This window comes from Passer montanus, unplaced genomic scaffold, assembly GCF_014805655.1.
Source record: "Passer montanus isolate IOZ18808 unplaced genomic scaffold, ASM1480565v1 scaffold4, whole genome shotgun sequence".
In the NCBI taxonomy this organism is placed as follows: Eukaryota; Metazoa; Chordata; class Aves; order Passeriformes; family Passeridae; genus Passer; species Passer montanus.
The window spans coordinates 5,216,565-5,238,973 of NW_024368818.1; the positions used below are offsets into that span (position 1 = coordinate 5,216,565).

A 22,409-nucleotide genomic window follows, 5' to 3' on the forward strand; every position below is an offset into this window, starting at 1 on the left:
ATCACAGCCTTTTCCCCTTTTCCTCCTGCTGCTTTCATGTTCATGTTCCCCCATGCAATTCCGTGCTTATGTGTAGCTGTAGATCTTCTCCTTTTCAGACAGACACCTTCAGGTCATGACTGGCAAGGAAACCCAAACTAGCATCTCAGGCTTTCCTCAGCCTTCCTGAATGATAGGAATTTTCCAAACTACCTTAAGCGATACCACAGACAAGAAAATAATCTCATTACCAAGGATATTGTTCTGTGTTTTGTGGCTCCTAATGTATTCCAGGGACAACCTTGTTGAAGGAAAAGATTTTCCTGGCACAACAAAAAAATTTCTCAAATCAGCTGCAGCTGCCAGATAGTTCTAGCTTTGAATTGTTTGCATTTATTGGGCCTGGGAGTTGGTTCAGTGAGGCATTTCATGTCTTCCTTCTGTCAACAGTTTGTGAAGCCTTGAAGCAACTCCAAAGAACACTCCCTCCCCCATGCAAATTAAAGGCAAGGCTGTGGCAGCTGTAACCAGAGGGCTGGAAGCTGGAAAATGTCACACCACATTTGAAGTGAAACTGATATAAATCCATGATGTGATGACCTTGTTAAAAAAAAACAATTACAAACAAATGCAAACTACATTTAACACTCAACCTTTCCCACATGAGTAATGTGGAGAGACAGGATATATGGAAGGATATTTTGAAGGCCAGCAAGTGTTTGTGTAGCTAATAGCTCTTGATGTTAAGTATCAACAAACAGTTGCTCACTAACAAAATATCAAACAGTTGCTCGTGCTAAAACATAAACAGCTTTTAAGAGACACCTAACTGGAAAGCTGGATCAGGAAGCAAATTGGCTCAGCTAAAAAGTCTGTCATAGAGGAAAAGGGGAATTAAGAAGGGAAAATGGGCTTCTGAACAAAATAGCATAAAGATGCCTGAACCATGGGAAGCTTGCTGCACTTGTTGCAGTGTGACGAGGCATCACCAACACAAGCCCTCCACTGATCCATGGAGGTTTTGCAGTTCTCAAGTACTTTCAATCATCCACTTTCTGAAGCTTTCAATGAGCTAAAGCATCTACTTTTCTGGAGAGGAGAAACTGATTATGTTCAATTTACGAGATTTTAGCTTGCACCTCCCAGGAAATCCCTGAACTTAAAAACCTCAAAATGACTCCATAATTTATGTCTGGAGGACAAGAGAGTTGCAATAAAAAAAAAGAGATCTTTTTTTCTCCGCATCATGCAAATATACATCCATGTGCTCTAATGACTAATTTGTTGCAGACAAATTTGTATAACAAAAGTGTGTGGGCAGACAATGAGTTCTGCTGGAGGGCAGTGTTTGGCCAGACTTGGCTGGTAGCCCCTCTGGGTATCTATTAAATGCCAAGTGCTGCATGGTTGGACATTTTGCTGTTGTTGTTTGGGGTTATTTTATTGCCTGTTAGGGTGAAGACTTTGCTTTCTATGCCCTGGAGTCTGAAGGTTCAACCTCACGCTGCCATAAGCGTACATGTGGAGAAAACCTCACAATCTAATGGTGAAACTGGAAGGGATCAAGCTACTGAAACATCACCTAGTGCAGTGTTTCTCCAGTTTTGTGGGTCAGCCTCCCTTTTGAGCCTCTGATTACCATTTCCTTCTGCTCAGGGGGTGAGAAGTTCCTCCACATTAGGAGGAAGGAAAAGAGGTTGTAACTGCTGCAAGTATTTTCATTCTCTGGGGAAGAGGTAACTACCTGTAATTGCTGGCAGCAGCCAGGCAATTAGCTGTTCTCTGAGTAGGATAAACATTTTTTGACCATCTCTGAGCTCACCTTTGAGAATCTCCTTGAGATAGAAGCATCACAATCGGAGGAAATAGATCTAAAGACAAGGAGAATTGAGGAATAGCATCTGCACAAAAAACACAGCTACAACCTTCAATCTGACATTGTGATGGGAATCTTTATTAGTTTCTGGAGTTCTTAAAGTTATTTGAGGCTTTGTAAGAGGTTTCACAGATTGCACTGGAAAAATACTGTTATGCTAGACTGAGTCAGAGACAGCACAATCAATAATGATGCACCAAGACATGGAGTTGTCATGACTTTCGTTCTGTCTTCAGCTTGTTAATTGTGATTAACTCATAGTCTTTCCATTCTTCATCCAACAACACTCCAAAGAAGAGTGTGTTAGTGTAGTTTAGGGGCTTTCTCTGCTATGAATTAAGGCAAATTTCAAGATGCATTATGTAGATACATTGCTGCATATGATGTTTATTCTGCAAAGATATTGCCCTCATGATCCTTCATCTGTAAAAGAGACTCTCTGCTGTGCATTCAGAGGTTTATCCGTTTGGTGAGTGTGGCTCTCTGAGGAATTCTGTTTGTGCAAGGCATGCCTGGTCATTGCTGATTCTCATTCACTAGGCTGAGTCAGCTTTAGTCTGTTGTTCTGGAAATGCCAGTTTTTGTGCATGCAGGGTTTCTGGTGAGGCCTGCCATCAAGTTCCATCTGCAGTAGGCTGCACAGATGGAAGGCTGCCCAGTCAGCTTTTGCAGGTGCTGATCTTCTGTTACATGTAGCATAAGGAGAAATGAGTAACAGTAATTGTCAAAATCAGGTGGATTTAACAAGTTTAGTTTGACTGGGACTCAACTCAATGACCTCTTGTAGGATCTGGAAGTTAAGACCTAGCCTGCTTACTCACCTGCAGCGCACCTGAGGTGAAGCCAATCCTTGGTACTTACTTTTTAATGGGGAATCTCCTCTCCTAAAATGAGAAAGGTTTTGGCCTTTCAGCTGCATGGAACACAGTTTTATCACAAGGAATTTAAGTAGTCAATGATGGATGAAATCAAATACAGAATTCTTGGGACCCAAACTGTGTTTTACCTACTTGATATTTTCTGTGTAATTAGACATAGTCCACATCAAGAAAGTCTGCTGCATTTTTACAATATTCTATCATGTTTTTTCTCAACACCTTTGTACCGTTAGCAATTTGGCAAGTTTAAAAATAGCAAGCACATAGAATATTGCTTCATGAATGACGCCAACTCAGCGAAAGTTTCCTTGCTGCAGTGTATAAATTAGCCAAAGAGGTAACAGCTCAGAGGCAAAGCTTGGAGCTTATGCAGTATAAAGGGAGGCTCTCCCAGCCTGAGAAATTATCCTTTTAACTGCTGATTTGTTATATATACAGCAGCTGTGTGATTTTTATACAAGTGTACTTAAAAGTAGAATATAAAAGATTCCTCAAAAATATCTACAACCAGTAGCCTGCGATAGTAATAGCTACCATGTCTTACAGTTGCATCATCTTCTAAAATTTACTGTGAATAAGCAAAGATAAAATGTTCTGCTCTAAGGAAAAAAAAAGGCTACTTTGGAGTTTGCAATAATGAACTAAACAAGTTTACACGAGCTAAAGAAATGGAATTAATTGCCATCTCTAATGATCTGAGTGACTGCACTTTCCACCTTATATCTGAAATAGCTGTAAGCAGAAAAAGAGGGTGAGTGCATGTGTTTGCTGCTGCAGCACAGTTTCCTGAGGTGGTGATGTGAGGCCAGTACCGAAACACGACTTCTAATACATTCTTCATTCCGATGAGGGCTTGTTCTGGCCCACCAGCAACTTCACTTCTTGCTTATCGATGCTGGAATTGACGCTCTGTGCCTCCTTCTCCTGCTCGGGGACGCAGGTGCAGCCCACGGGGATGGTGATGTAATCCTCGGTGTAGACGTAGCGGCCCCCGGCGCAGGCGGGCGTGCGGCGCAGGATGACGGTGGGCATGAACACCGGGGTGCTGCGGAAGTGCAGGCTCTCCTCGCCAAAGATCCCCAGCAGGCAGCCTTTGCACAGGCAGTAGGCTTCGGGAATGTACTTAGGGTATCTCGTGGGATCGTAGGAGATCCTGGAGGGAAGCAAAGAAAGATTCATTCCGGGTATATTCATCTGGAATTATATAATCTTACATGTTATTATAATTATTATGTCATTATAATAATGATATCATGTTTTTGTTGTCTTCACCAGGAAAAATAGCTGTAGCTGTTGCTGTCTGGCTTCTAATTTGTAAAGTGTAAAGAAAAAAACATGAACAGGTTACAGAACTGATGAGGTCCTGCGGTGCACAGGGAAGTATGAAGTGTCTGGTTTTCTGAATTGTGAGATTCAAAGGTTTAAACAGAATAAGTTTTGCATTTTGGACCGAATGGCTAAAAAGAGCATTAAAAAGGGCACTTAGGCATTTCTAAACTTTTTATCTGCCTGAGTTCTTCAAAAACTCGTACAACTCCTTATTAACATTATTATTGTTAAGGCCATGACAAGATATTTTAAAATTTAGTAATTTAAATAGAATTGAATTGTACAATTATTTCTGCAATAGGTTTTTCTCCCTAGTAGATTTGGGGTCATAAATGTTCCTTCCCCTCGAAAGCAGAACTCTGTATCGCTTCTTCTAACTCATGCCTACTGTATCTTGTTCTAACCATAGAAGAGTAACATTTTCCTGCCCATCCTGAGTTAAACTGGATGAGGCATCCACAGCTTCTCTGGGCAGTGTCTCACCACCCTCACTTCTTAATTCTTCCCAGTATCTGATCTAAACCTGCCATCTTCCAGTTTAAAGGCATTATTCCTTGTCCTGTCACTCCATGTCCTTGTGAAGAGTCCTCCTCCAGCTCACTTGTAGGGCCCCTTGAGATACTGAAAGGTTCAGCCTGTCTTTATAGGAGAGGTTCTCCATCCCTTTGAGTGTTTTCATGGCATTCTCTGGACTCACTCTAACAGGTCCACATCCTTCTTGTGTTGTGATCCCAGAGCTGGATGCAGTCCTCCAGGTGGGATACCTTAACAGATCTTAAAGTGATCTTAAATCTTAATAGATTTAAAGCAATTTGTAAATTGTGTTTCTCAGGGTTGGCAGTATTTCTTTGGGTATCAAAGTGTTCATCTTTTATCTCTTCAGGCTGTCTCTGAGACAAGAAGGAGTTTCAGGTTTGGAAGAGGCAGAACCCTAACTCTGCCTCAAGCTGTGACTGCAGTCGCTGCTAGTCAACAAGATCTGTCCTTGTGAGAACAGGCAGCCTGGCTGTCCCTCTCACACCCACCCCTGCGCTGACACTGATGTTTTTCTGGTCACAGGATTGATCAAGGAACCCATTCAGCTGAGGAGTAACTCCATCAAGAGCTGGGGCTTGGTCTGTCAGCTGTCTTGCCACCCATGTACACAGAGCTCTGCACCAACCAGCCAGAGTGAACAAGCAGCTTAGGCAGGGACAGAAGGGAGCTGCCTTTTTCAGAGGTATTGCCAGTTTATCTGGTTAAAGGAAATCTGGAATCACAGCTTTTGCCAAACACAAACTTGGTTATCCTGTCATCAAGGAGAATAACTTTTAAATTAATTTATAGAGATATAAAAGAATTTATTTTCCTCGCAAAAATATCTGAGCAGTTCTCTAACAGCCAGACACCTGTGATGTTGCAGATATTTTTTGCAGTGCTTCTCTGTCCCATTTATACTCCGTTACTTTCCCCAGGAAATACCTTCATGTTACAGGATCTCACACCAGTGTGGAATAAAATGTCTGGTAGCCAGCAGAAGGGAATAAAGGAGAACACAGGCCTTTCTACTGTGATACATTCCCATTTCAAACTCAAGTGTGAGTAATTTCAGTGGTGGATTGTTAAACACACCATGTGTCAATTATTGGTATTTCCTCTACTGTATTATCTCTAGCACCTGGTTTATGATGTTACTGGAAAGCATGAACATGCTTCTGCATGCAAACATATAAAGAGGTATCACTGATAACAGGAGAACACTGTCACTGGAATCAGGGTCTACAACCACCTTTCTCCTCCAAATTTCCACGTGGAAAAGTCAGGTATTAATGGGGTGGGTATTTTGAAATATGGTGTGGTTGTGGCATGATTTTCTACTTTCCAAGGGAAAAAAATCTCTTATATTACTAAGTTTGATGTTAATACATCATGTGAGGACTGGAAGGAATCAGAGAGAATCCAAACTTAATGATGGATTCAAAATATAGATGTGGTTTTGTATCCAGACCAGAACTTCAAGGCTGAAGCCTCTAAGTAATGCCTCCTGAAATTAATACCTTAACAAAAATGTCACTAAAATTTGGAGCCATATACAAGGTTCTGCATCTTCAGCTCAAACCTGTTCAGAAAAGTTGTATAAATAAAACCCCATTTGTGTCTTTCTAGGCAACCCAGACCTGCTTGGGTCAGAGTCACTAAGAAACACCAACCACTACAAGTCATGTTTTAACATCTTCTCCTGGAAGTGGGTAAACATTTTTGATCAGATTAATTAACCAGGTAAAAATGCATCTTCCAAGTTCCTGCTATGTCTTTCCTCACACCCAAGAGATGGATGGAGCTGGGAAGAGTGCTGAAGAACCAGGGAAGTGCAACCTTCCCTTGGTACTCAAGTGTCCCCTGCAGCCTTGTGTCACTTGCTGTGGCCCCTGCTGCAAAGCAGACAGCCCAGATCCTTTGCTGAGGACTGCCCGTGTCCTGTGAACTCAGGTCACCACTGTGCAAGGCTGAGTCTGCCCTGCCAGCACTGCTGGACAGGAGCAGTGAGCTGTGCCGAGCTGCTCTGCTCCCATCTGCTGGAACAAGAAGTAGGTTTGTGCTGAACTGGAACTGCTAATGAAGTGTGACTCGGCTGCTTTTCCTTATGACCCTACGAGTGCTTTGAGAGCTCCCAGTGAAAAACAAACTTCCTGACATTTACCTACTAAACCTGGAAACTCAAGAGAAAACTTTCTGTCAGAAGTAAAACTCTTGCAGAGACTTAATCTGCCTTCTCCTGTACTGCTACTTTTATAAGCAGTATTTTTAATAATATTGTCACTTCGTAATTTCCAAGCTTCTGATTCCACAGGGTCAGATGCTGTGCTGGGGCAGGGAGCCGACTCTTCAGAAAATCACTGTTAGCACTGGGCTAACAGCTGGATGTTATCAAAAGTCTAATAAGCAGATCATCATCCTCTTCCTTCACACTCTGAAATACTTACAGGATTAAGAGCTAACAGCTTTTTTCCCCCCTTGCCAAGACATTTATTTCCCTATAGCAGGTGTTTTTTTGTTCATGTAATGCTTTATTTAATCTGCAGGCAGCAACAGAGGTATTGCTACTATAGGTAGCACAGTGCCTGCACAGAAATAGCCCAGTGCTAACTGATTTCCTGAAGAGTTGTACAAATGTGCTCAACTAAAAAGGATGGCAGCTCTGCATCCCCTTGCATTCTTTCCCTTGGCTGCATCTTTGGGACATGCACACCGTGCTACATGGTAATGTTAAATCCTGGAAAATGCCTTGGATAAGCATCTAGAAAATCACTGGAGTATTATTTGAAGGAAAGCCCTCCTGTATGCCTTTGTCCAAACACACTGCAGACAAGCTTGGCTTTTACCAGTGAAAAATGACTTGCCTGTATTACTTTTATTAAGAATTTATGTAAATGAGCACTAAACGAAGGATGCATATAAACTGAGACTGATTTTTGGAAAACAGAAAAAACAAGCTGGGCAATGTTTGAGAGAGGGACTGGCTAACTTGGCAATCATCAGAGCAACACTGACAATCAAAGTTAAATCTCTGTAAATTAGCCATTAGCAGATGCAGGATCATTCCCCAGAGGCAGAAATAAAAGCCACAGGATTTGGAAATTCAGAAACCTGAATGACTTCTTGAATACACATAAAGAAATTTTGCTAAACTCACGTAGAAGTGTGTTTGCAAACTGGTGATGATTGCTATTGTAGCCTTAAGACATCAGAAAATAAAAATAGAGCTGATTAATTAATGCTTAAATAATGTTATTTGTGTTCTGCAGCACCATGACTGGAATCACAAATCAGCACTACCTGTAAAAGTGCTGCTGACTTCAGCAGGATCAGATTTTTGAACATTTGCTGTGAGCTTTATGATCAGATCCCCACTAAAGTTTAGGCAGACATTTAATTTTAATTATTTGTATAATGGCTCTTGTCTCTGAGCAACTTTCCTGTGCATCTGTGCAAGCTGTGCTTGCACTGCTAATGATTGTGGCTTCTGTAAATGTGAACAAGAGCACCCATCCTGTGCTGTCAGCAGGGTCTGCAGATCCACCCATATCATTAATTCTTGTTAAGCAGCTCTGACCCGTGGCAGTAGCCAAGTGGCCCATGCCAGAACCTCCTTGTAATCCAGGCTCTCTGGATTCCATTGACTGTCCATGTAATACTGCTAAAAAGGACAAGCAGCCCCTGGATAGATGTCACAAGCTGGCACACGGTCAGCCTGATGATTTCATGGAAGGACGATTTCACGGCAGAACTTCTGCTGCTGGCTCTATTTTTTTAAAAAGCTGGGTAATTTGTAGCCCAACTTCCTGAACTGCTGAGCAAATCCAGCGTGCTCAACTGACTTCAGGGAACTCTGCTCTCTCTTTATAGCTCTGCAGAGCAAAGAGCGATTCACGTGATTAAACTCTGTGCCCTGAGTTATATACTGATCTCCTGTGGCCACCAGGATGGAATTTCAGTATCAGACACATGAACAAGTATTTTTCCCCTAACTTTTGCCTTAAATACCACCTGTTGGTTGCTGCTAGCATCAGGGTTGGGAACCAGATGGATCTGAGGTGCAATCCGTGTACAACTCCTGTATCTCTGGTTTGCAGCAAGCCAAAAGTGATGTAAGTCTTTATTTTTGTAGAACCAAATTAAAAGACCGAGTAATGGAAAATAAATAGTAAGCACAGAGCAAAGATAAGCAAAGAAGCCACACAAGGATTATCTGAGCTTTGAGCCAGTCCAACCTAATTCTTCCACACTTAAACAGAATGACAGGTTTGGGATACAGATGATGCAGTAGAGTCAACATTATACACAGTTCTCTAAGTAATATATTTGATTCTTTCTCATAAATGCTGATATGAAAAAATTCCAGTTGACTTGGACAGAACAGTCATGTGAACAGAAGAATTACAAGCAGCAGTGTTAAACAGCTGGGAGCAGGTGCCTGGGGAGATATTCAGGGGAAGGTAAGTAGAGCCAGACTTAATATCTTTATTATTAATGACCTGGAATAGGGAGTATAAACAGTATGTTAATGAAATCTGCAGATGGTAACAATGGGAAATGCTGCAACGCCAGTGAAGACAGAGAAACAGCATGAGGTATCTCAGGCATTAAAATGCATGTCAAAAAGAAAAAAGAGCCTTTATGGACAGAGCAGAAATGAACTGCACTGTAAGTCTTTAGGTGCAGAAAAGAAGCCGGAGAGCAGGATGTCTGTGAGACGCTGGAACGGGACCGGCACCTTGATGCAAATTTCAAGCAGTCATATTCAGCCTTTGAGCAGTTTCCTATCAGGGTGTACAAGAGAGGTGTGCCTACAGTGAATTTATTTATTTATTTATTTATTTATGAATTTATTAGAGCATTCACCACTAGAACAACTTTGGTGATTCAGAAGGCAGTTCAGAGACAGCAACGAATCCGTGAAGGGGAGCAATTTACGAGGGAAAAGAATGAAATGCAAATAGGCTTGTCAAGAAAGTGCTGTGTGGAAGAGAGCTGTGTGCAGCTTTTCAGATTAACACTCCAGCCAGGGAGAAGAAATTGTTGGGATTGTATAAGTGAAATTGGTTAACCATTGACAAAGCATAATGGGACATTACTTGCAGTCTTTCATGGAGAGCTGTGTATCCCTCTCAAAGATATGGAGTAACTCTAATAGGATTAAGGAGCTTCCAGGATACCCAGGTGAAGACCACAGAACAAAACAAATATTCATATCTAGCTTCAAAATCTCTGAGATAGCAGGAGGTAACAGCTAATGCACTTTAGCAGTCTTATATTTCACACTTTAATTACACATCTTGAGGTATCTGTTGCTGTCTCATTGCAGTAAAAATGCGGAGAAACATTTTCCCCTCTAAATATAATTTTAGATTTTGCTTTTAATGGTGTAATACTTCTTCCCTGCTATCTTTCAAAATTCCTAGCTTGGAGATGTCATCAAGTTACTTGTATGTGAATGGTTAGTGGTGTGTCTGAAAACACTTGGATGAAAAGTACAGCGGATTTGCTTTTGTAAGCCAAGCCCCAAAAAGCAGCTGGTTCTCCATTAAAAAGTAAGCCTATACAGAGCTCCAACTGCAAATAAACACCTGCCCAACGAGACATAAGGATGAAGGCACTGTTTTCAAACCAGAGGAGTGATTTTCTGATAGCACTAGTATTTTGCAAAACCAGTGTAAAAAATACCTGAGCCCAATGGTAGGTGTTTTGCTTATGGTATTTGCTTTGTGCACTCTTAGGTAGCTTAAAAATCCTCAGTTTTCTCAGAGAAAATGCATTGCTAAAAATACTTTGCTTATGAAAGGCTTACTGAGCAAATAAACCATCTTTCTCTCAGTAGGATTACTTCTTACACTAAAAGCGAGCAAAACCCATGCCATAAAATAAATATTTATTGGAGAGCCTAACAAGGAGATAACTGTTTGCTGAATACACAGGAACTGCATCAAAGTATATACCAGGGATAATGTATAAAAAGTAGCAAGAAAGTCAGTTCCTTTTAAGTTTGCACGTTTTAGCTTCCTGTTGTCTGCAGTCCTTTACAGAAAACTGTAAACAGAACTCACTTGTATTCAAACCACCAGAAGACTTCATAGTCTTCTAAGAATGTGATCACACACTGGGTTTAGTGTACTAGATCAGTGGTTTCCAAGTTTTCCAGAGCTTCCTACAGAAGTGCAGGCCCTTGTTTTGTTCATTAACCAGCCTCACAACAAATTTACTTTACTTAGTTGTTTTTATGCCCCCTAAAAATAGCCTGTGAGCCCCTGTTTCCACCTCAGGGGAAGGAGGTTTGCAAAGCACAGGCTGAAAACACAGGTGTAGAATACTGCTGTACTCATCCCTTGCCTACGCTCCTAGAGCAAAGGGGACATGGAGCCCTTGGGATTGTTTGGTGGGTGAAGATACGGCTCTGTTGGTGGGTGAGCGGAACACAGACTGTTCCCTGAAGTATTTTAGAAACAGTGGAGCCTCCGGAGTCACATTTTGGGGAAAGCGTCTGAGCCCCTCTGTGGCTGCTGCAGAGTCAAGAGGTACCTCTTTGGTGGTGGTCCTTTGCTGAGGGTCCTCTGATTGTCACACATGACAATTGGCCCAAGTGACTTTTTGAGGGTGGTCTGTGCTCGCGGGTGGGTGTGGATGTGGGTGTGAGCTCCATCTCACGGCTTGCTCCACCTCATTCATTCCCCTTTTTGCCCATTAGACATATTCCCCACACTGCTGATTTTACATAATTACCTTATATCGCCTGCTTAGACGTGTGCTTTAGCGCCTTTCCTGGCCGCTGCCCGGCGCCGCGGCCGCCCCTCGCCTCCCGAGCCGCCCCGGGCACGGCGCGGCGCAGCCCGGGGACACCGCCTCGGCTGCCTCCGCCCGCCGGGCCCCTGAGGCGGCCGCACCTCCCCTCCCCGGGCCCGCAGTCACCTGTAAGCCCAGGGCGATGCGCTGCGCAGGTTGACGGGAAGCCGGACCCTCTTGTCGGCGGGCGGCCGTGCCCCGGCGGGGCAGCTGGCGTTGTGCTGGCGGCCCGGCGGCTCGGGCTGCAGGGTGTGGTGGAAGGCGCTGAGCATGCCGGCCGCCAGCCGCCCGTACAGCTGCTCCAGCAGCTCCTCGGGCCGCTCGCCGCAGCTCCGGGTCCGCGCCGGCCGCTGCTTGTGCGCCCTGGCGGCCTCCGGGCGGAGCGGGAGCAGCGCGGCGCAGAGCAGCGCCAGCAGCGCCGCCGGCGCCGCCCGCACCTGCAACGACGCCGCCGTCAGCGGGATGGGGACACCGGGGACACCGCGCCCGCCCGCCCGCCACCGCCGCGCCCCGCGGCCCCTTACCCTGCCTCGCTGCATGGCGCCCGGGCTGCTTCTCCTCCAGGGAGCCGGGGAGAGCGGCGGGCTGCGGCGCCGCGCCGTGCCACTGGCTCTCCCGGCGGAGGAGCTGCTGGAAAAGTGCCCCGCGCCTCACTGCATCTCCCCTGGCCTCGCCTGCCAGGAACATGTTCGGCGGCGCTCGCGGCGGCGGCGAGCGCTCGGCGCGGGCCGGTCCCGCATCCCAGCGCTGCCCGCCGCCCCGGGACACCCCCGGGCACGGGCGGACCCGGGCCCGGCCCCGCCGCGGCCACCGGCCCGGGGCTGCCGTCGGGAGCCCCGCTCTCCCTCCCACCGCACCGGCGGGAGCCGGGCTGTCCCCAACCCCGCCGGGACACTCGGCATCCAGTGGCACCCTCTGGGCCAGGGCTCGAGACTGGGGCAGAGCCAGGATTTGGCCCAGTAGGAGCCAAAGTGTCAAGGTTGATGTGAAAAAATGTGGGGATTTACAGAAAAGGAAGGGACTGCTCTAGCCTGGACTCTCCCAGTCACTTTAGGGCAGTTGGCACTGTCCCTCGTAAGGGTTTGGGATTTCTGACTTACCCGATTCCAGGTAGCACCTCTGGCACGTTTCTCCATCGCAGCTGTGCCGTTTCTCCAGCAGGCACAGAGGTGAGTCTGATGCTCCGGTTCCTCCTGCCGAGGCAGCCTGGGGCAGACACCCAGGGCAGGGTCACTCTGCTGGCTGCAGGAGAAGCCCCTTCAGAAGAAGAGAAATTTGCATCGTACCTACCTAAAGGAGGTTGAGGTGAGTCTCACCTCCAATGGCTTCTCCACCTATTCTGTACTTTTAAAAATACACGGTACAATATAAACATGGTCTCTGGCACAATTCATCACTTGAATCAAGTATTTCATGTGCTCTGATTAAGTCCTGCACATCTATTGAGGCATTTAGGATAAGGATAGTTAAATATGAAAATACTGGTTAGGAATAAAGGAAAATGGGATCATAAATTCTACAAGGACTGAGAAACCCCAGCCTGGTACCACAGAAACACAAGACATCAACTTCACCAAACAGGCTGGAGTTGGAGCAGAGTGGTCTGGCATTCATAACTGTAATGAAGTGACTTGATTTTGTGGTTTCTGAAAAGTCATACAGTTAAATCTAACTATGATTTTTAGTGATTTTGGTGCCATATGTATCACAGGTCAGTACCACTTATTAGCAGTATCTTGACCTTTAACTGAGTGGGATTTGAATCAGATTTCAGCTCTGAGGAAGGACAGTTTTACATTGAATTCCAAACTCTCCTTTGCAGTCCTGTCTTCAGGTGTGTGTCCATTTAGCCCAGTCCAGTCTAGCCTCTGACCATGCACCTGGACTTCTGTTACTTCACCGCCTTCGAGTGGTGTGTGTGGCAAATATTTATCACCATAGGTCTTTTTATATTACTCTTCCTAAGGCGAACCAGCATCTTGAGAAATTTCAGATTTCTGAGTAGCATGAGGATGTTGCACTTAGCTTTGCAAAATGTGAGTTTTATGTACTTCCTTTATATGCATCAACATTTCTGGGAGAGGCCTGCCTCAAAAATCAGAGAAGATAAAAACAAAACAATGGCACAGGCAGTAAATTGCCATTGAATTTAAGGCTTTGTGTCTTATCTAGACACTATTCTAATTCTGTATGATAGTTGCATTGTATTGTCTTATGAAAAATCACATTGATTCAAATATCAAGAAGCACACCAGGTCAGCAAATGAGATTCTATTACAGAGGAACTAAGAGTGCTATGCCAGTTCTTGTGGCATAGTCTACCCTAGAGACATCTGAGTCATAAAATATTCCCTAATACACTTTGGCAACTTAGGTTCTTCCTCGACATTAAGAAATTACTAACCAGTATCTTCGTCATTGGTGTTACTTTTCAATTTTCTTAGAATTTGAGGGGGATTAAAAATATCTATACGAATTAACTATTGAAAAAATATTGAAAAATATACACATTAATATGAAATCCACCCTGAAATTGATATAATACAGGGTATTTCAATCAATGGATTCAGAACTATATCTTTCACTTTTATGTAATATTCTAAATGTTCTTTTTGGAGATTGTCATTCAATATTTATATCTGGGAGTGGCACCTACCTCTCTCCTGAGATTATTAGTGTCTGATAATAAGTTCAGTTCCACAAATTTCTACCATGAGAAAATCAGGATGTTCCAAAGAGAACTAAGCTCAGCAAGAGCAAGACAGACATTTTTAGTGAGTTCATATAAATAAGAAGAAACATTTTCTGCATCTGATTTGATGAGAGAACATTTCATGCCATGTTAAACACTGAAAAGTGTTCAATGAAGGACACACCAGGTTTGTGTCTTCAACCTTACATTGTTACCAGCAGCTGGAGAAAAATGTGTCATAGCAGGACAAAAAAAATCCTTTTCAAATACATTATCATCAGACTATTATGATCATTTGGAAAATTGTTTCAGAATCGTTGGAATGATGGTGAAAGCCTGACAGTAAATGTAAGAATGTCACTCTTCCCAGACACATTAATCCCCAAGGAGCAGCATTGTCAGGACATTTTCTGGTTGGGGTTGTTGTCTTCCATAGCTGCTCTGGCACATGACAGCCAGTTTCAGATACACATAAATAAATCACATTACTGTGACATACATTATTAATGATACCACAGTAATATGCTTGTCACAAAAATGGCAGAATTGCCCCACATGGTTCACACATAAATAAATCACATGATTGTGACATACATTATTAATGATACCACAGTATCATTAGCTTGTCACAAAAATGGCAGAATTGCCCCAAACTGGCATATTCCAACTGCTTATTCTCATCCTGCTACAGCATTAATGAGATCCTGTCTCTATCTGAAATAATGATGTGAAAAAGGTTTTAAAAATCATCATACAGACCTTCAAGCTGAACAACTCAAGTTGTTGGGTGGAACAAACATTCAGCTGGCATCCCCAGCAGGTATAAAGTTTCAGAAAGAGAATTTGATTACTCCCCAAAGACGTCCTTCTGCCTCACATTCTGTTTGCAGATAACCTGTCACCCAAACTCTTCTGTTCCCATTCATCTTCCCTGCAGTTGTAACACCACTTTGCAGTGTCCATGGCATGGCATCTTCTGCAGCAGCACCTCAGCATATTTTACAGTTGTTAGGCAATTTAACTTTGCAAAAGTGAATTCTTGAGAAGTGCAGAATCTTCCAAAGACTTCATTTTGCCAAGGGGGAAACTGAGCAGCAAACAGGTTAAAAATAGCTTTTTTACCATAAAGTTGATCATCTATGTCCTTGACATCAAGAATAAACAAAATGTAGAAAATTAGATTAATTTCTTATGATTTCATACTGCTCTCACAAAGGAACGAAGGGAAACAGCCCTTTATCATAAAATTTTATCACAAAACTGTTTATTGGCAATTTTGGATGCCCCATCTCTGGAAGTGCTCAAGGCCAATTTGGATGGGGCTTGAAGTAACCTGGTCTAGTGGAGGGTGTCCCTGCCCACAGCAGGGGGGTTGGAACTGGTTGATCTTTAAGGTCTCTTCCAACCCAAACCATTCTATGACTCTATGAACTATACCTTTGTACAATCTTCAATTCCTATTTTACTCTGCAATAGCTTTGGTTTAGAAGTAATAAGTCATGTAATCCAACAAAGGATGTTCAGAGAAAAACATGCAATATGTGATTAAGAATGTTTTGATGCTGTAGAGCTAGGCTTGCTCAGAAATAAATAAAATACTACTCAAGTAGTCATTTATATGTGGCTACTGTACAAAGAGCAGTTTTTCATACATGTAAAGAGAAAGGTAGCTCGGTATGTAAAGTTCCTACCCGGAGGAAGACCTCAAGTCTAAGAGGTGAGCTGAGGATTGTTTAATATTGTATAATAGATCTTTTCATGACAATAGGAGCTAAAATACCTCATAAGTCAGTTTCTCAAGGGGTTAGCATTTTCATAGGTTTAATGTTGCTGCTCTTCTAACATAAAATAATAAATTAATATAATAGCAGGAATCTTAAATGATTGACTAATTCCAGAATGATAAACACAAGATGGGGTTTAGATGCTGCTGGAAGCACGTACCTGCAGTGTGTGGCTTCTGGAGATGTAGTCTGTTTTGTGCAACCAAACCTGACACAAAGTTTCTGCTTGAATTTCATGGATGAAAATAGAACTATTTAGCTCATTCAGGTTTCCACTCCTGTGGTTTCTAAGACCAAGGGCACCCTACATGGCAGCAGGGAACACAACTCACTGCACCCGAGCTAAATGGCAACCAAGGACAGGGTCAGGGACACCACATTAATATAGCACATAATCCCATATAACCCAGGTAATTATTTGAATCAAGCACTCCACTTGTCCTTGGAGAGCTGAGCTGCCTGAATCACACGGGTGTGCTCACCTGAGGTGTTCCAACATGGTGACCCGGCACTTCGGAGACACGCATGGAGCTTCTTTCTCAAGAGATCCCAGTTGTATTAATCTCCATCAGGGATCACTCTTCGGCCTTGAGTCCAATCCTTGAGTGTTGTGTTCCCTCATACAGAACATCTTACACCAAAGAAGAAGGATGATGCACTGAAGCTGCTTCCAAAGAATGGCTCCTGGCCCAGGCTTACCTTTGGATCATGCAAGGCAATTGTCTGGGAGATGAATTGTCATGGTCCAAAACTGTGCTACTGTGCATGCTGTGCTACTGGTCTTACAGAACAGCTGGGTACACATCCCCTGCTCTGCTCTGGGCTTGCCTTGGCAATGTTCTAGTAGAGATGCAGCCATAATGAACACGGCTTTGAAGTGGATGAACCTGGGCTACATAATTTTGACTGTCAGCAGGACTCATTATTCCAGTGTTGGAGCTGGATCACATGGCTTTCTGTCAATTCAGAACAAGCCCAACTGTGCTTGCAAAATAACATGCAAATTCATCATAACCCAAAGCATTATATAATCAGATCCTCATGCTATAGGAAACAGCATGTTCCAGAAGTCCCTGGGAGTCTGTACATAGGAAACAACATGTTCCAGAACTGCCTGTGAGTTTGTGCAGGGCTGGAACAAAAGTGCAATTGTTTGTAATCCACAGAATTTTACCCAATGTACAGTTATGCATCTGGGCAAACTTATGAATCAAGAAACTGCTGCTGATCAAAATCTCTCAGATGTCAGCAGGAGTGTTTCTACAGACTAAGCTGTGAACTGTATCCCAAGTTATTGGTACTTCATGCTACTTTATCATGGACATGCCTATGAGACTGCAGTGTTTGATCAGATGTTGTATTGGGTTTGCACGGCCAAACTTTGGTAATGGGGGGCTACAGGGGCGGCTTTTGTGAGAAGCTGCCAGAAGTTTCCCAACATTCAGTGGAGCCAATGCCAGCTGGCTCCAAAATGGACGTGCTGCTGATTAAGGCTGGGCCTATTAGAAATGGTGGTAATGCCTCGGAGATAACATATTTAAGAAGAATTTTGTAAAAAGTTACTGCACAGATGTAACTGCAGCCAGAGAAGAGCAGGGTGAGAACACCTGAGAGGAACAGCCCTGCAGACACAAGGTCAGGGCACAAGGAGGGGCAGGAGGGGCTCCAGGCATTGAGCTGAGATTCCCCTGCAGCCCCTGGTGCAGACTGTGGTGAGGCAGCTGTGCCCCTGCAGCCCATGGAGATCCACAGGGATGCAGAGATCCACGTGGAGCCCATGGAGGAGCCCATGCCGGAGCAGGTGATGCCTGAGAGGAGGCTGTGAGCCCATGGGAGGCTCCTGGGGAAAGGAGCCCATGCTGGAGCAGCCTGTCCTGGAAGGGCTGCACTCCAGGGAAGAGTGACCCACACTGCAGCAGTTTGAGGGGGACTGTTGCTCATGAGATGGACTCACATTGGACAAGTTCATGGAGAATTGTCTCCCATGGGAGGGACCCCACGGTCCAGCAGAGGAACAACTCCTCTCCCTGAGCAGTGGGAGAGGCCATGGAACTGATCATGACCCCCATTCCCTGTCCCCTTGAGCCTCACTGTGGGAGGTAGTAGAGCTGGGAAGAAAGGAGGGGTGGGGGGAGGAAGGTGTTTTGAAGGTTTGTTTTACTACTCATTATCCTGCTCTGATTTTGTGAACAATAAATTCAATTAGTATCTCTAATTTAAATCTGTCTTGCCTGCGATTGTATTTGGTGAGTGACCTCTCTCAGTCCTTATCTCAACCCATGAACCCTCTGTTATATTTTCTCTCCCCTGCCCAGCTGCAGAGGAGTGTAATAGGCTTCAGTAGGTGCCAGGCACCCAGCCAGGGTCAACCCTGTGGAGTCTACTCAAATGTCTTGTGTTACAAGACCATGGCAGTATCTCGCCTGCCTTCTCTTCTGCACTGTTTCACAGCTTTATCTATGCTCCCTGCCATGGTCCCATTTATTTTCTCATACTGTGATTAACTCAGATACCTCATGCCACTGCAGTCTGTAGCTGAAAATGCTCCCTCCTGCATGGAACATTGCATCCTGGTGGTCTAGGTCTTCCAAGACTAAGCCTGACAGAAAGAACTACCATGACATCCAGGAATATGTCATTCCATGACCAGGGCAGTAGATAGAGCATGACTGAGGAACAGGCAAGAGGCTTGCAGAAATAAGGCAGCTGCCATCCACTTCCTTCTCGTGCTCTTTTCCACCCCTTAGAAGGATCAGGCCCCAGAGCTTACCTTGTCTTCCTTCTCTGGTGAGCCCCTCGGGGTGTTCCATAATCAGCACTGAACATGCTCTGCTCGTACCATCATGTGGAAGCGGTGCAATCCCAGAGAAACACTGCTCCAGTCCCATGGGAAGCATGCTACACACAAAGCGGCTCATGCATCCCACAGGACACCTCTGACCACCTGCAGACATCCTATGAAACTGGGCAGCATTTCTAAAACCTGAAAAAAACATTTCATGAAGATACGAAGAGACTTCACCACTGTCAGTGGCAAACAGTCTGAGCACCAACACTGAGAAGGAGCACTGGAAATTTTAGAAGATTGAATTCTTGCATTTCAAAATGCAATAACCAAAGTCTAACTATTAAACCAAACTCATGCCGGGGCTCCAAAAACAAGCCATCTCAGTGGACTAGTTTTGCAAGTATTTATTAGGAAATTCTGAACACCTGACTAATATTTTTCACCTCCTCAAAATTATTCCTACTAAAGGAATTTAACGGGTCTCAATAACTTCAGATCAAACTTGTTCCGTTCATAAGCAAAATGGTGATTTCTGTAACTAACTCCTTCACCCATACTCAGCTTAGGCTGTGCAAAACTACCACTGTGTGGTCAGTGCCACAGTCTCCAAAATAAGACTCAAAAGCTGCAATCTAATCAGCAATTCTGAACAAACTAGCCTGAAATCCTGACAACTCTGACCACTCAAAATAAAAAATTAAAATAAGGACATTTTGCTGAGAGACTGCAAAATGGTCCTAGTTCATCTAAACGTAGGCTTAAATTAAGATGCTTTCTTTGGTATCAGTGCAAAGTGATTTGCTGAACTGGGACCTTAAGGAAGACCAAGGTCATACTCAGCATTTTCAGGTCAGCTCACAGGACTGAAATAAATTCTGGCTTTGGATGAAGGATACAGGATTTTCAACCTTACAAGCATTGCTTTTGAGTATTCTGCATTGAAAGATGAAGCTTCAGAGGCTTTTCTGTTTAATATTATCATTGTATGTACCTCTGAAAGCAAAAGCTTTGCACATTTGATACAGCTTGCAATAGGTTTGAGTACTTGTGGAGATTTTATGCATGAATAAAATAACCTCACCATTATTTTTTTAATCAATCACAGAAGACACTGCAATTACAAATCCAAGTTTTTAACATAAGGTACCATATGTTCAAAGTATTTCACAAATAGTTTATAAAAATCCACTACAAAATCATTATGAATGAAAAGTTTTTCAGCTAAAACTTTTAAAAGGATTATAAAAAAGATGAGTGGTCCATATGCTATTCTGGAAGCAGATCCTCTCCTAGTTCTTCATCAGCAAAATCATCTTCCTCCATTCTTTTTCTTGCTGCTGTTTTTGGTCTTTCTGGTTGTGGGCCAAGTGGATCTGCGTAGGAGGCATCTAGGGTTTAAATAAATACATGTGAAACAGTTACAAACTATTTTTGCTTTAACTTTAGCTGGTTTTAAACATACAAAATCAAATACAAGATTAGGATTTAGCACTACACATCTGTGTCTTTGAAATGTAGACCAGAAAGAGCGTATGAACGCTGAAGGAGAACAAAACATTGCATCCAGGAACTGAGGCAGGGCATAAGAGCAAAGTTCCAGATTCTACCAATGGAAGCCTCTTGGGTTTTTTTAAAAATAAATTTCTCTTATTATACTGCAGTGAGAAAAAGATTTTGGATACGTGCAAGGAACAGCAAGACTGATGACTTGTTTGAGGAGTGGCTTTTTAGGAAGTACCACATTCCACATGAATTTGGGTTTTTAAACCCCTTTGAAAATTCAGTCTTATTGAAGAACCTATGACTCCAGAATGGCAAGAACTGACTTAAAGGACACAGCAGACAGATATTGAAAGCAATTAACATGGGCCACATTTCTTAATATTTACAATTACTTTATAGTGACGTCTAAACAATGAAGCAAAAGCTTCATTTGCATGGGAAAATGTTTCCTCAGTTATCTAATTTTACATACTCTTCCAATAACTTATATTTTTTCCTCTCTCCTTGTTTCTCCTCTCCCTGAGGACCATGAAATTAAAAAAGGTATAAGATGTCGACTTGCCTATTTCTTTACTGCTGCTACTTTCATAGGGTTCACTTGTTCCAGGCAGAGCTTTTAGTTTGGCACTCAGTCTTTCCCCTTTGGTACCACCACTATCTGGGGAACAGAAAAAAAAGGACAACATGCTGTTATGTTCTGTGAAACCACGATACAAGAATAACATCAATTCAGCTACTACTATCTGTCAAACTGGACTTGGATGAAACCATCTTTTCATGACAGACACAGTACTCATTTGTAGTAGTGGTCTTTAAAACACAGTGGACACTGTGTCCACACATGTGTGTGTTAACATTTTTTAAAAAATATATACAACCTTATGACTTTGGAGTAAACACATTAAAATATTTCTGCCTCAAATGCTGACATTTCAGTTGCTTATAAATTACAGTCACATTTTGGAGTTAAAATAAGCCTGATAAATATAAACACTGTCACAACGTACACTGGACATTTCCTATGTTTGTGTTCTCACTAACACACCAGTGTGATCCACCTGCTCAGTACTGTCAAGGTTAAATGCAACACTTAAGTTTGCTTTCAATTAGAAGAGCACATTTGCCATGGGGTGTCTGCGTGGCAGGCAGGCTCAGCCCATGTGTACAGAGCATGCTGGCCCTGCAGCTCGCTGTAAACACTGTGCTGGCAGCTCAGTTTGCAGCAGGGCCCCAAGGAATGTGTCGGCTCCAAGGGCTGCCTCCTGCCCGGACAACAGCAGATTAACATTCCCCTGCCACAGCAGTATTCCAGACACTTTAAATATTCTGTTCACCTCTGAATCTCTTTTTCACATTCATGACAAGCTTTCAATCTCATCGGCTACAACAAATTTTTATGCAATATTTTTTCTCCTGGGAGAAAACATTTTGACTTTGACTTGGTATATTTACAAGGCAGGATGTGCAGCCAAATAGAGACATATTCATTTACAACACCAAACAATGTGAGTATTAAAAGTCTTCCATCATAAGGAGGAAAAATGGGTTTCACTCAGCAAACATTAATTGCAAAGTCTGGACTTGGCAACGTATTTCCATTGTCTTATTTACTACAAATGTTATTTTAATAGATATTGTTATGATTAAAAGAAAAAGAAACCCAACTCCCCCCCAAACAACTACAAAGATGACAAACATTTATCTTTCTATAAATACCACCACAGACTTCCGTTTGCTCAACCCTAAACTGGAAGATGTCTCTGCTCCAAGAAAGATCTAATATATGCAGTCATATGTCAAACAGTTAATAAGTTCACAAGACACATATTACAGTTGAAATTTCAAAGCAAGGAATACATATTTTAATGTACATCCACTTCCCTTGGATGAATTCTCACTGACAGGTTTCATGAAAGAAGTAATATTTAAAGAATTTGAAGAAATGGGGGGAAAAAGTGGGTTTTCCTGAAGAGAAACTCAACTAAAGGGCTGTGAAATTCCAAAAGGGCCTCCCCTTGATTTGAGTGGGCTCTGCACAGGCCTGTGCAACAAGGAGATGAGAGCTGGCCTTCAGAGATGAGGTGGATGAAAATGTTTTGAGGGAAATACAAATAATCAATGAGAAAAAAAGTAGGATAGAAGTTAAGCACAGTCTTGCATAATAGAAAACAAGTAATTTTTAAGATGATAAATAAAGTTGTAGGGAGCAGTAAAGAGGTGCAAAGACAGGAACAATACAGCAGACTACACTAGGGGAAGACTG

At 43.1% G+C, this 22,409-nt stretch overlaps 2 protein-coding genes across 11 annotated transcripts in view; both read right to left on the reverse strand.

The window, feature by feature from the left end:
- Positions 1 to 1,891: 1,891 nt before the first annotated feature.
- On the reverse strand, positions 1,892 to 12,619 carry IL17D (interleukin 17D). 2 transcript variants are annotated; one of them, XM_039718722.1, is made up of 3 exons: positions 12,480 to 12,619; positions 11,506 to 11,816; positions 1,892 to 3,886 (listed from the first exon to the last, which is right to left on the reverse strand). In XM_039718722.1, the coding sequence occupies exons 1-3, from the start codon at positions 12,513 to 12,515 to the stop codon at positions 3,571 to 3,573; spliced, it is 663 nt and encodes a 220-aa protein (XP_039574656.1). In that variant the 5' UTR covers positions 12,516 to 12,619; the 3' UTR covers positions 1,892 to 3,570. The 2 variants fall into 2 exon arrangements, with proteins under 2 accessions (XP_039574656.1, XP_039574658.1); XM_039718724.1 differs by lacking the exon at positions 12,480 to 12,619 and adding an exon at positions 11,904 to 12,192.
- A 6,342-nt stretch (positions 12,620 to 18,961) lies between these two features.
- The window catches only part of IFT88 (intraflagellar transport 88), a 43,496-nt gene continuing 40,048 nt past the window's right edge, over positions 18,962 to 22,409 (reverse strand). For 8 of the 9 annotated variants that reach the window (XM_039718681.1, XM_039718679.1, XM_039718680.1 and 5 more), the window contains 2 exons: positions 20,709 to 20,804; positions 19,721 to 20,031 (listed from right to left, as the gene is read on the reverse strand). In XM_039718681.1, coding sequence (XP_039574615.1) covers positions 19,910 to 20,031; positions 20,709 to 20,804 — 218 coding nt within the window. In that variant the 3' untranslated portion in view covers positions 19,721 to 19,909. Of the gene's footprint in view, positions 20,032 to 20,708; positions 20,805 to 22,409 lie in introns of all 9 variants that reach the window. The other variant, XR_005628585.1, reaches the window with a different exon arrangement.

Coding starts and splice junctions, on each gene's coding strand:
- IL17D (XM_039718722.1), bottom strand. CDS start 12,515: ATGGAGAAACGTGCCAGAGGTGCTACCTGGAATCGG. Junction 11,817..12,479: donor GAGGTGCTACCTGGAATCGG/GTAAGTCAGAAA, acceptor GCGTCGTTGCAG/GTGCGGGCGGCGCCGGCGGC. Junction 3,887..11,505: donor GCATCGCCCTGGGCTTACAG/GTGACTGCGGGC, acceptor GCTTCCCTCCAG/GATCTCCTACGATCCCACGA.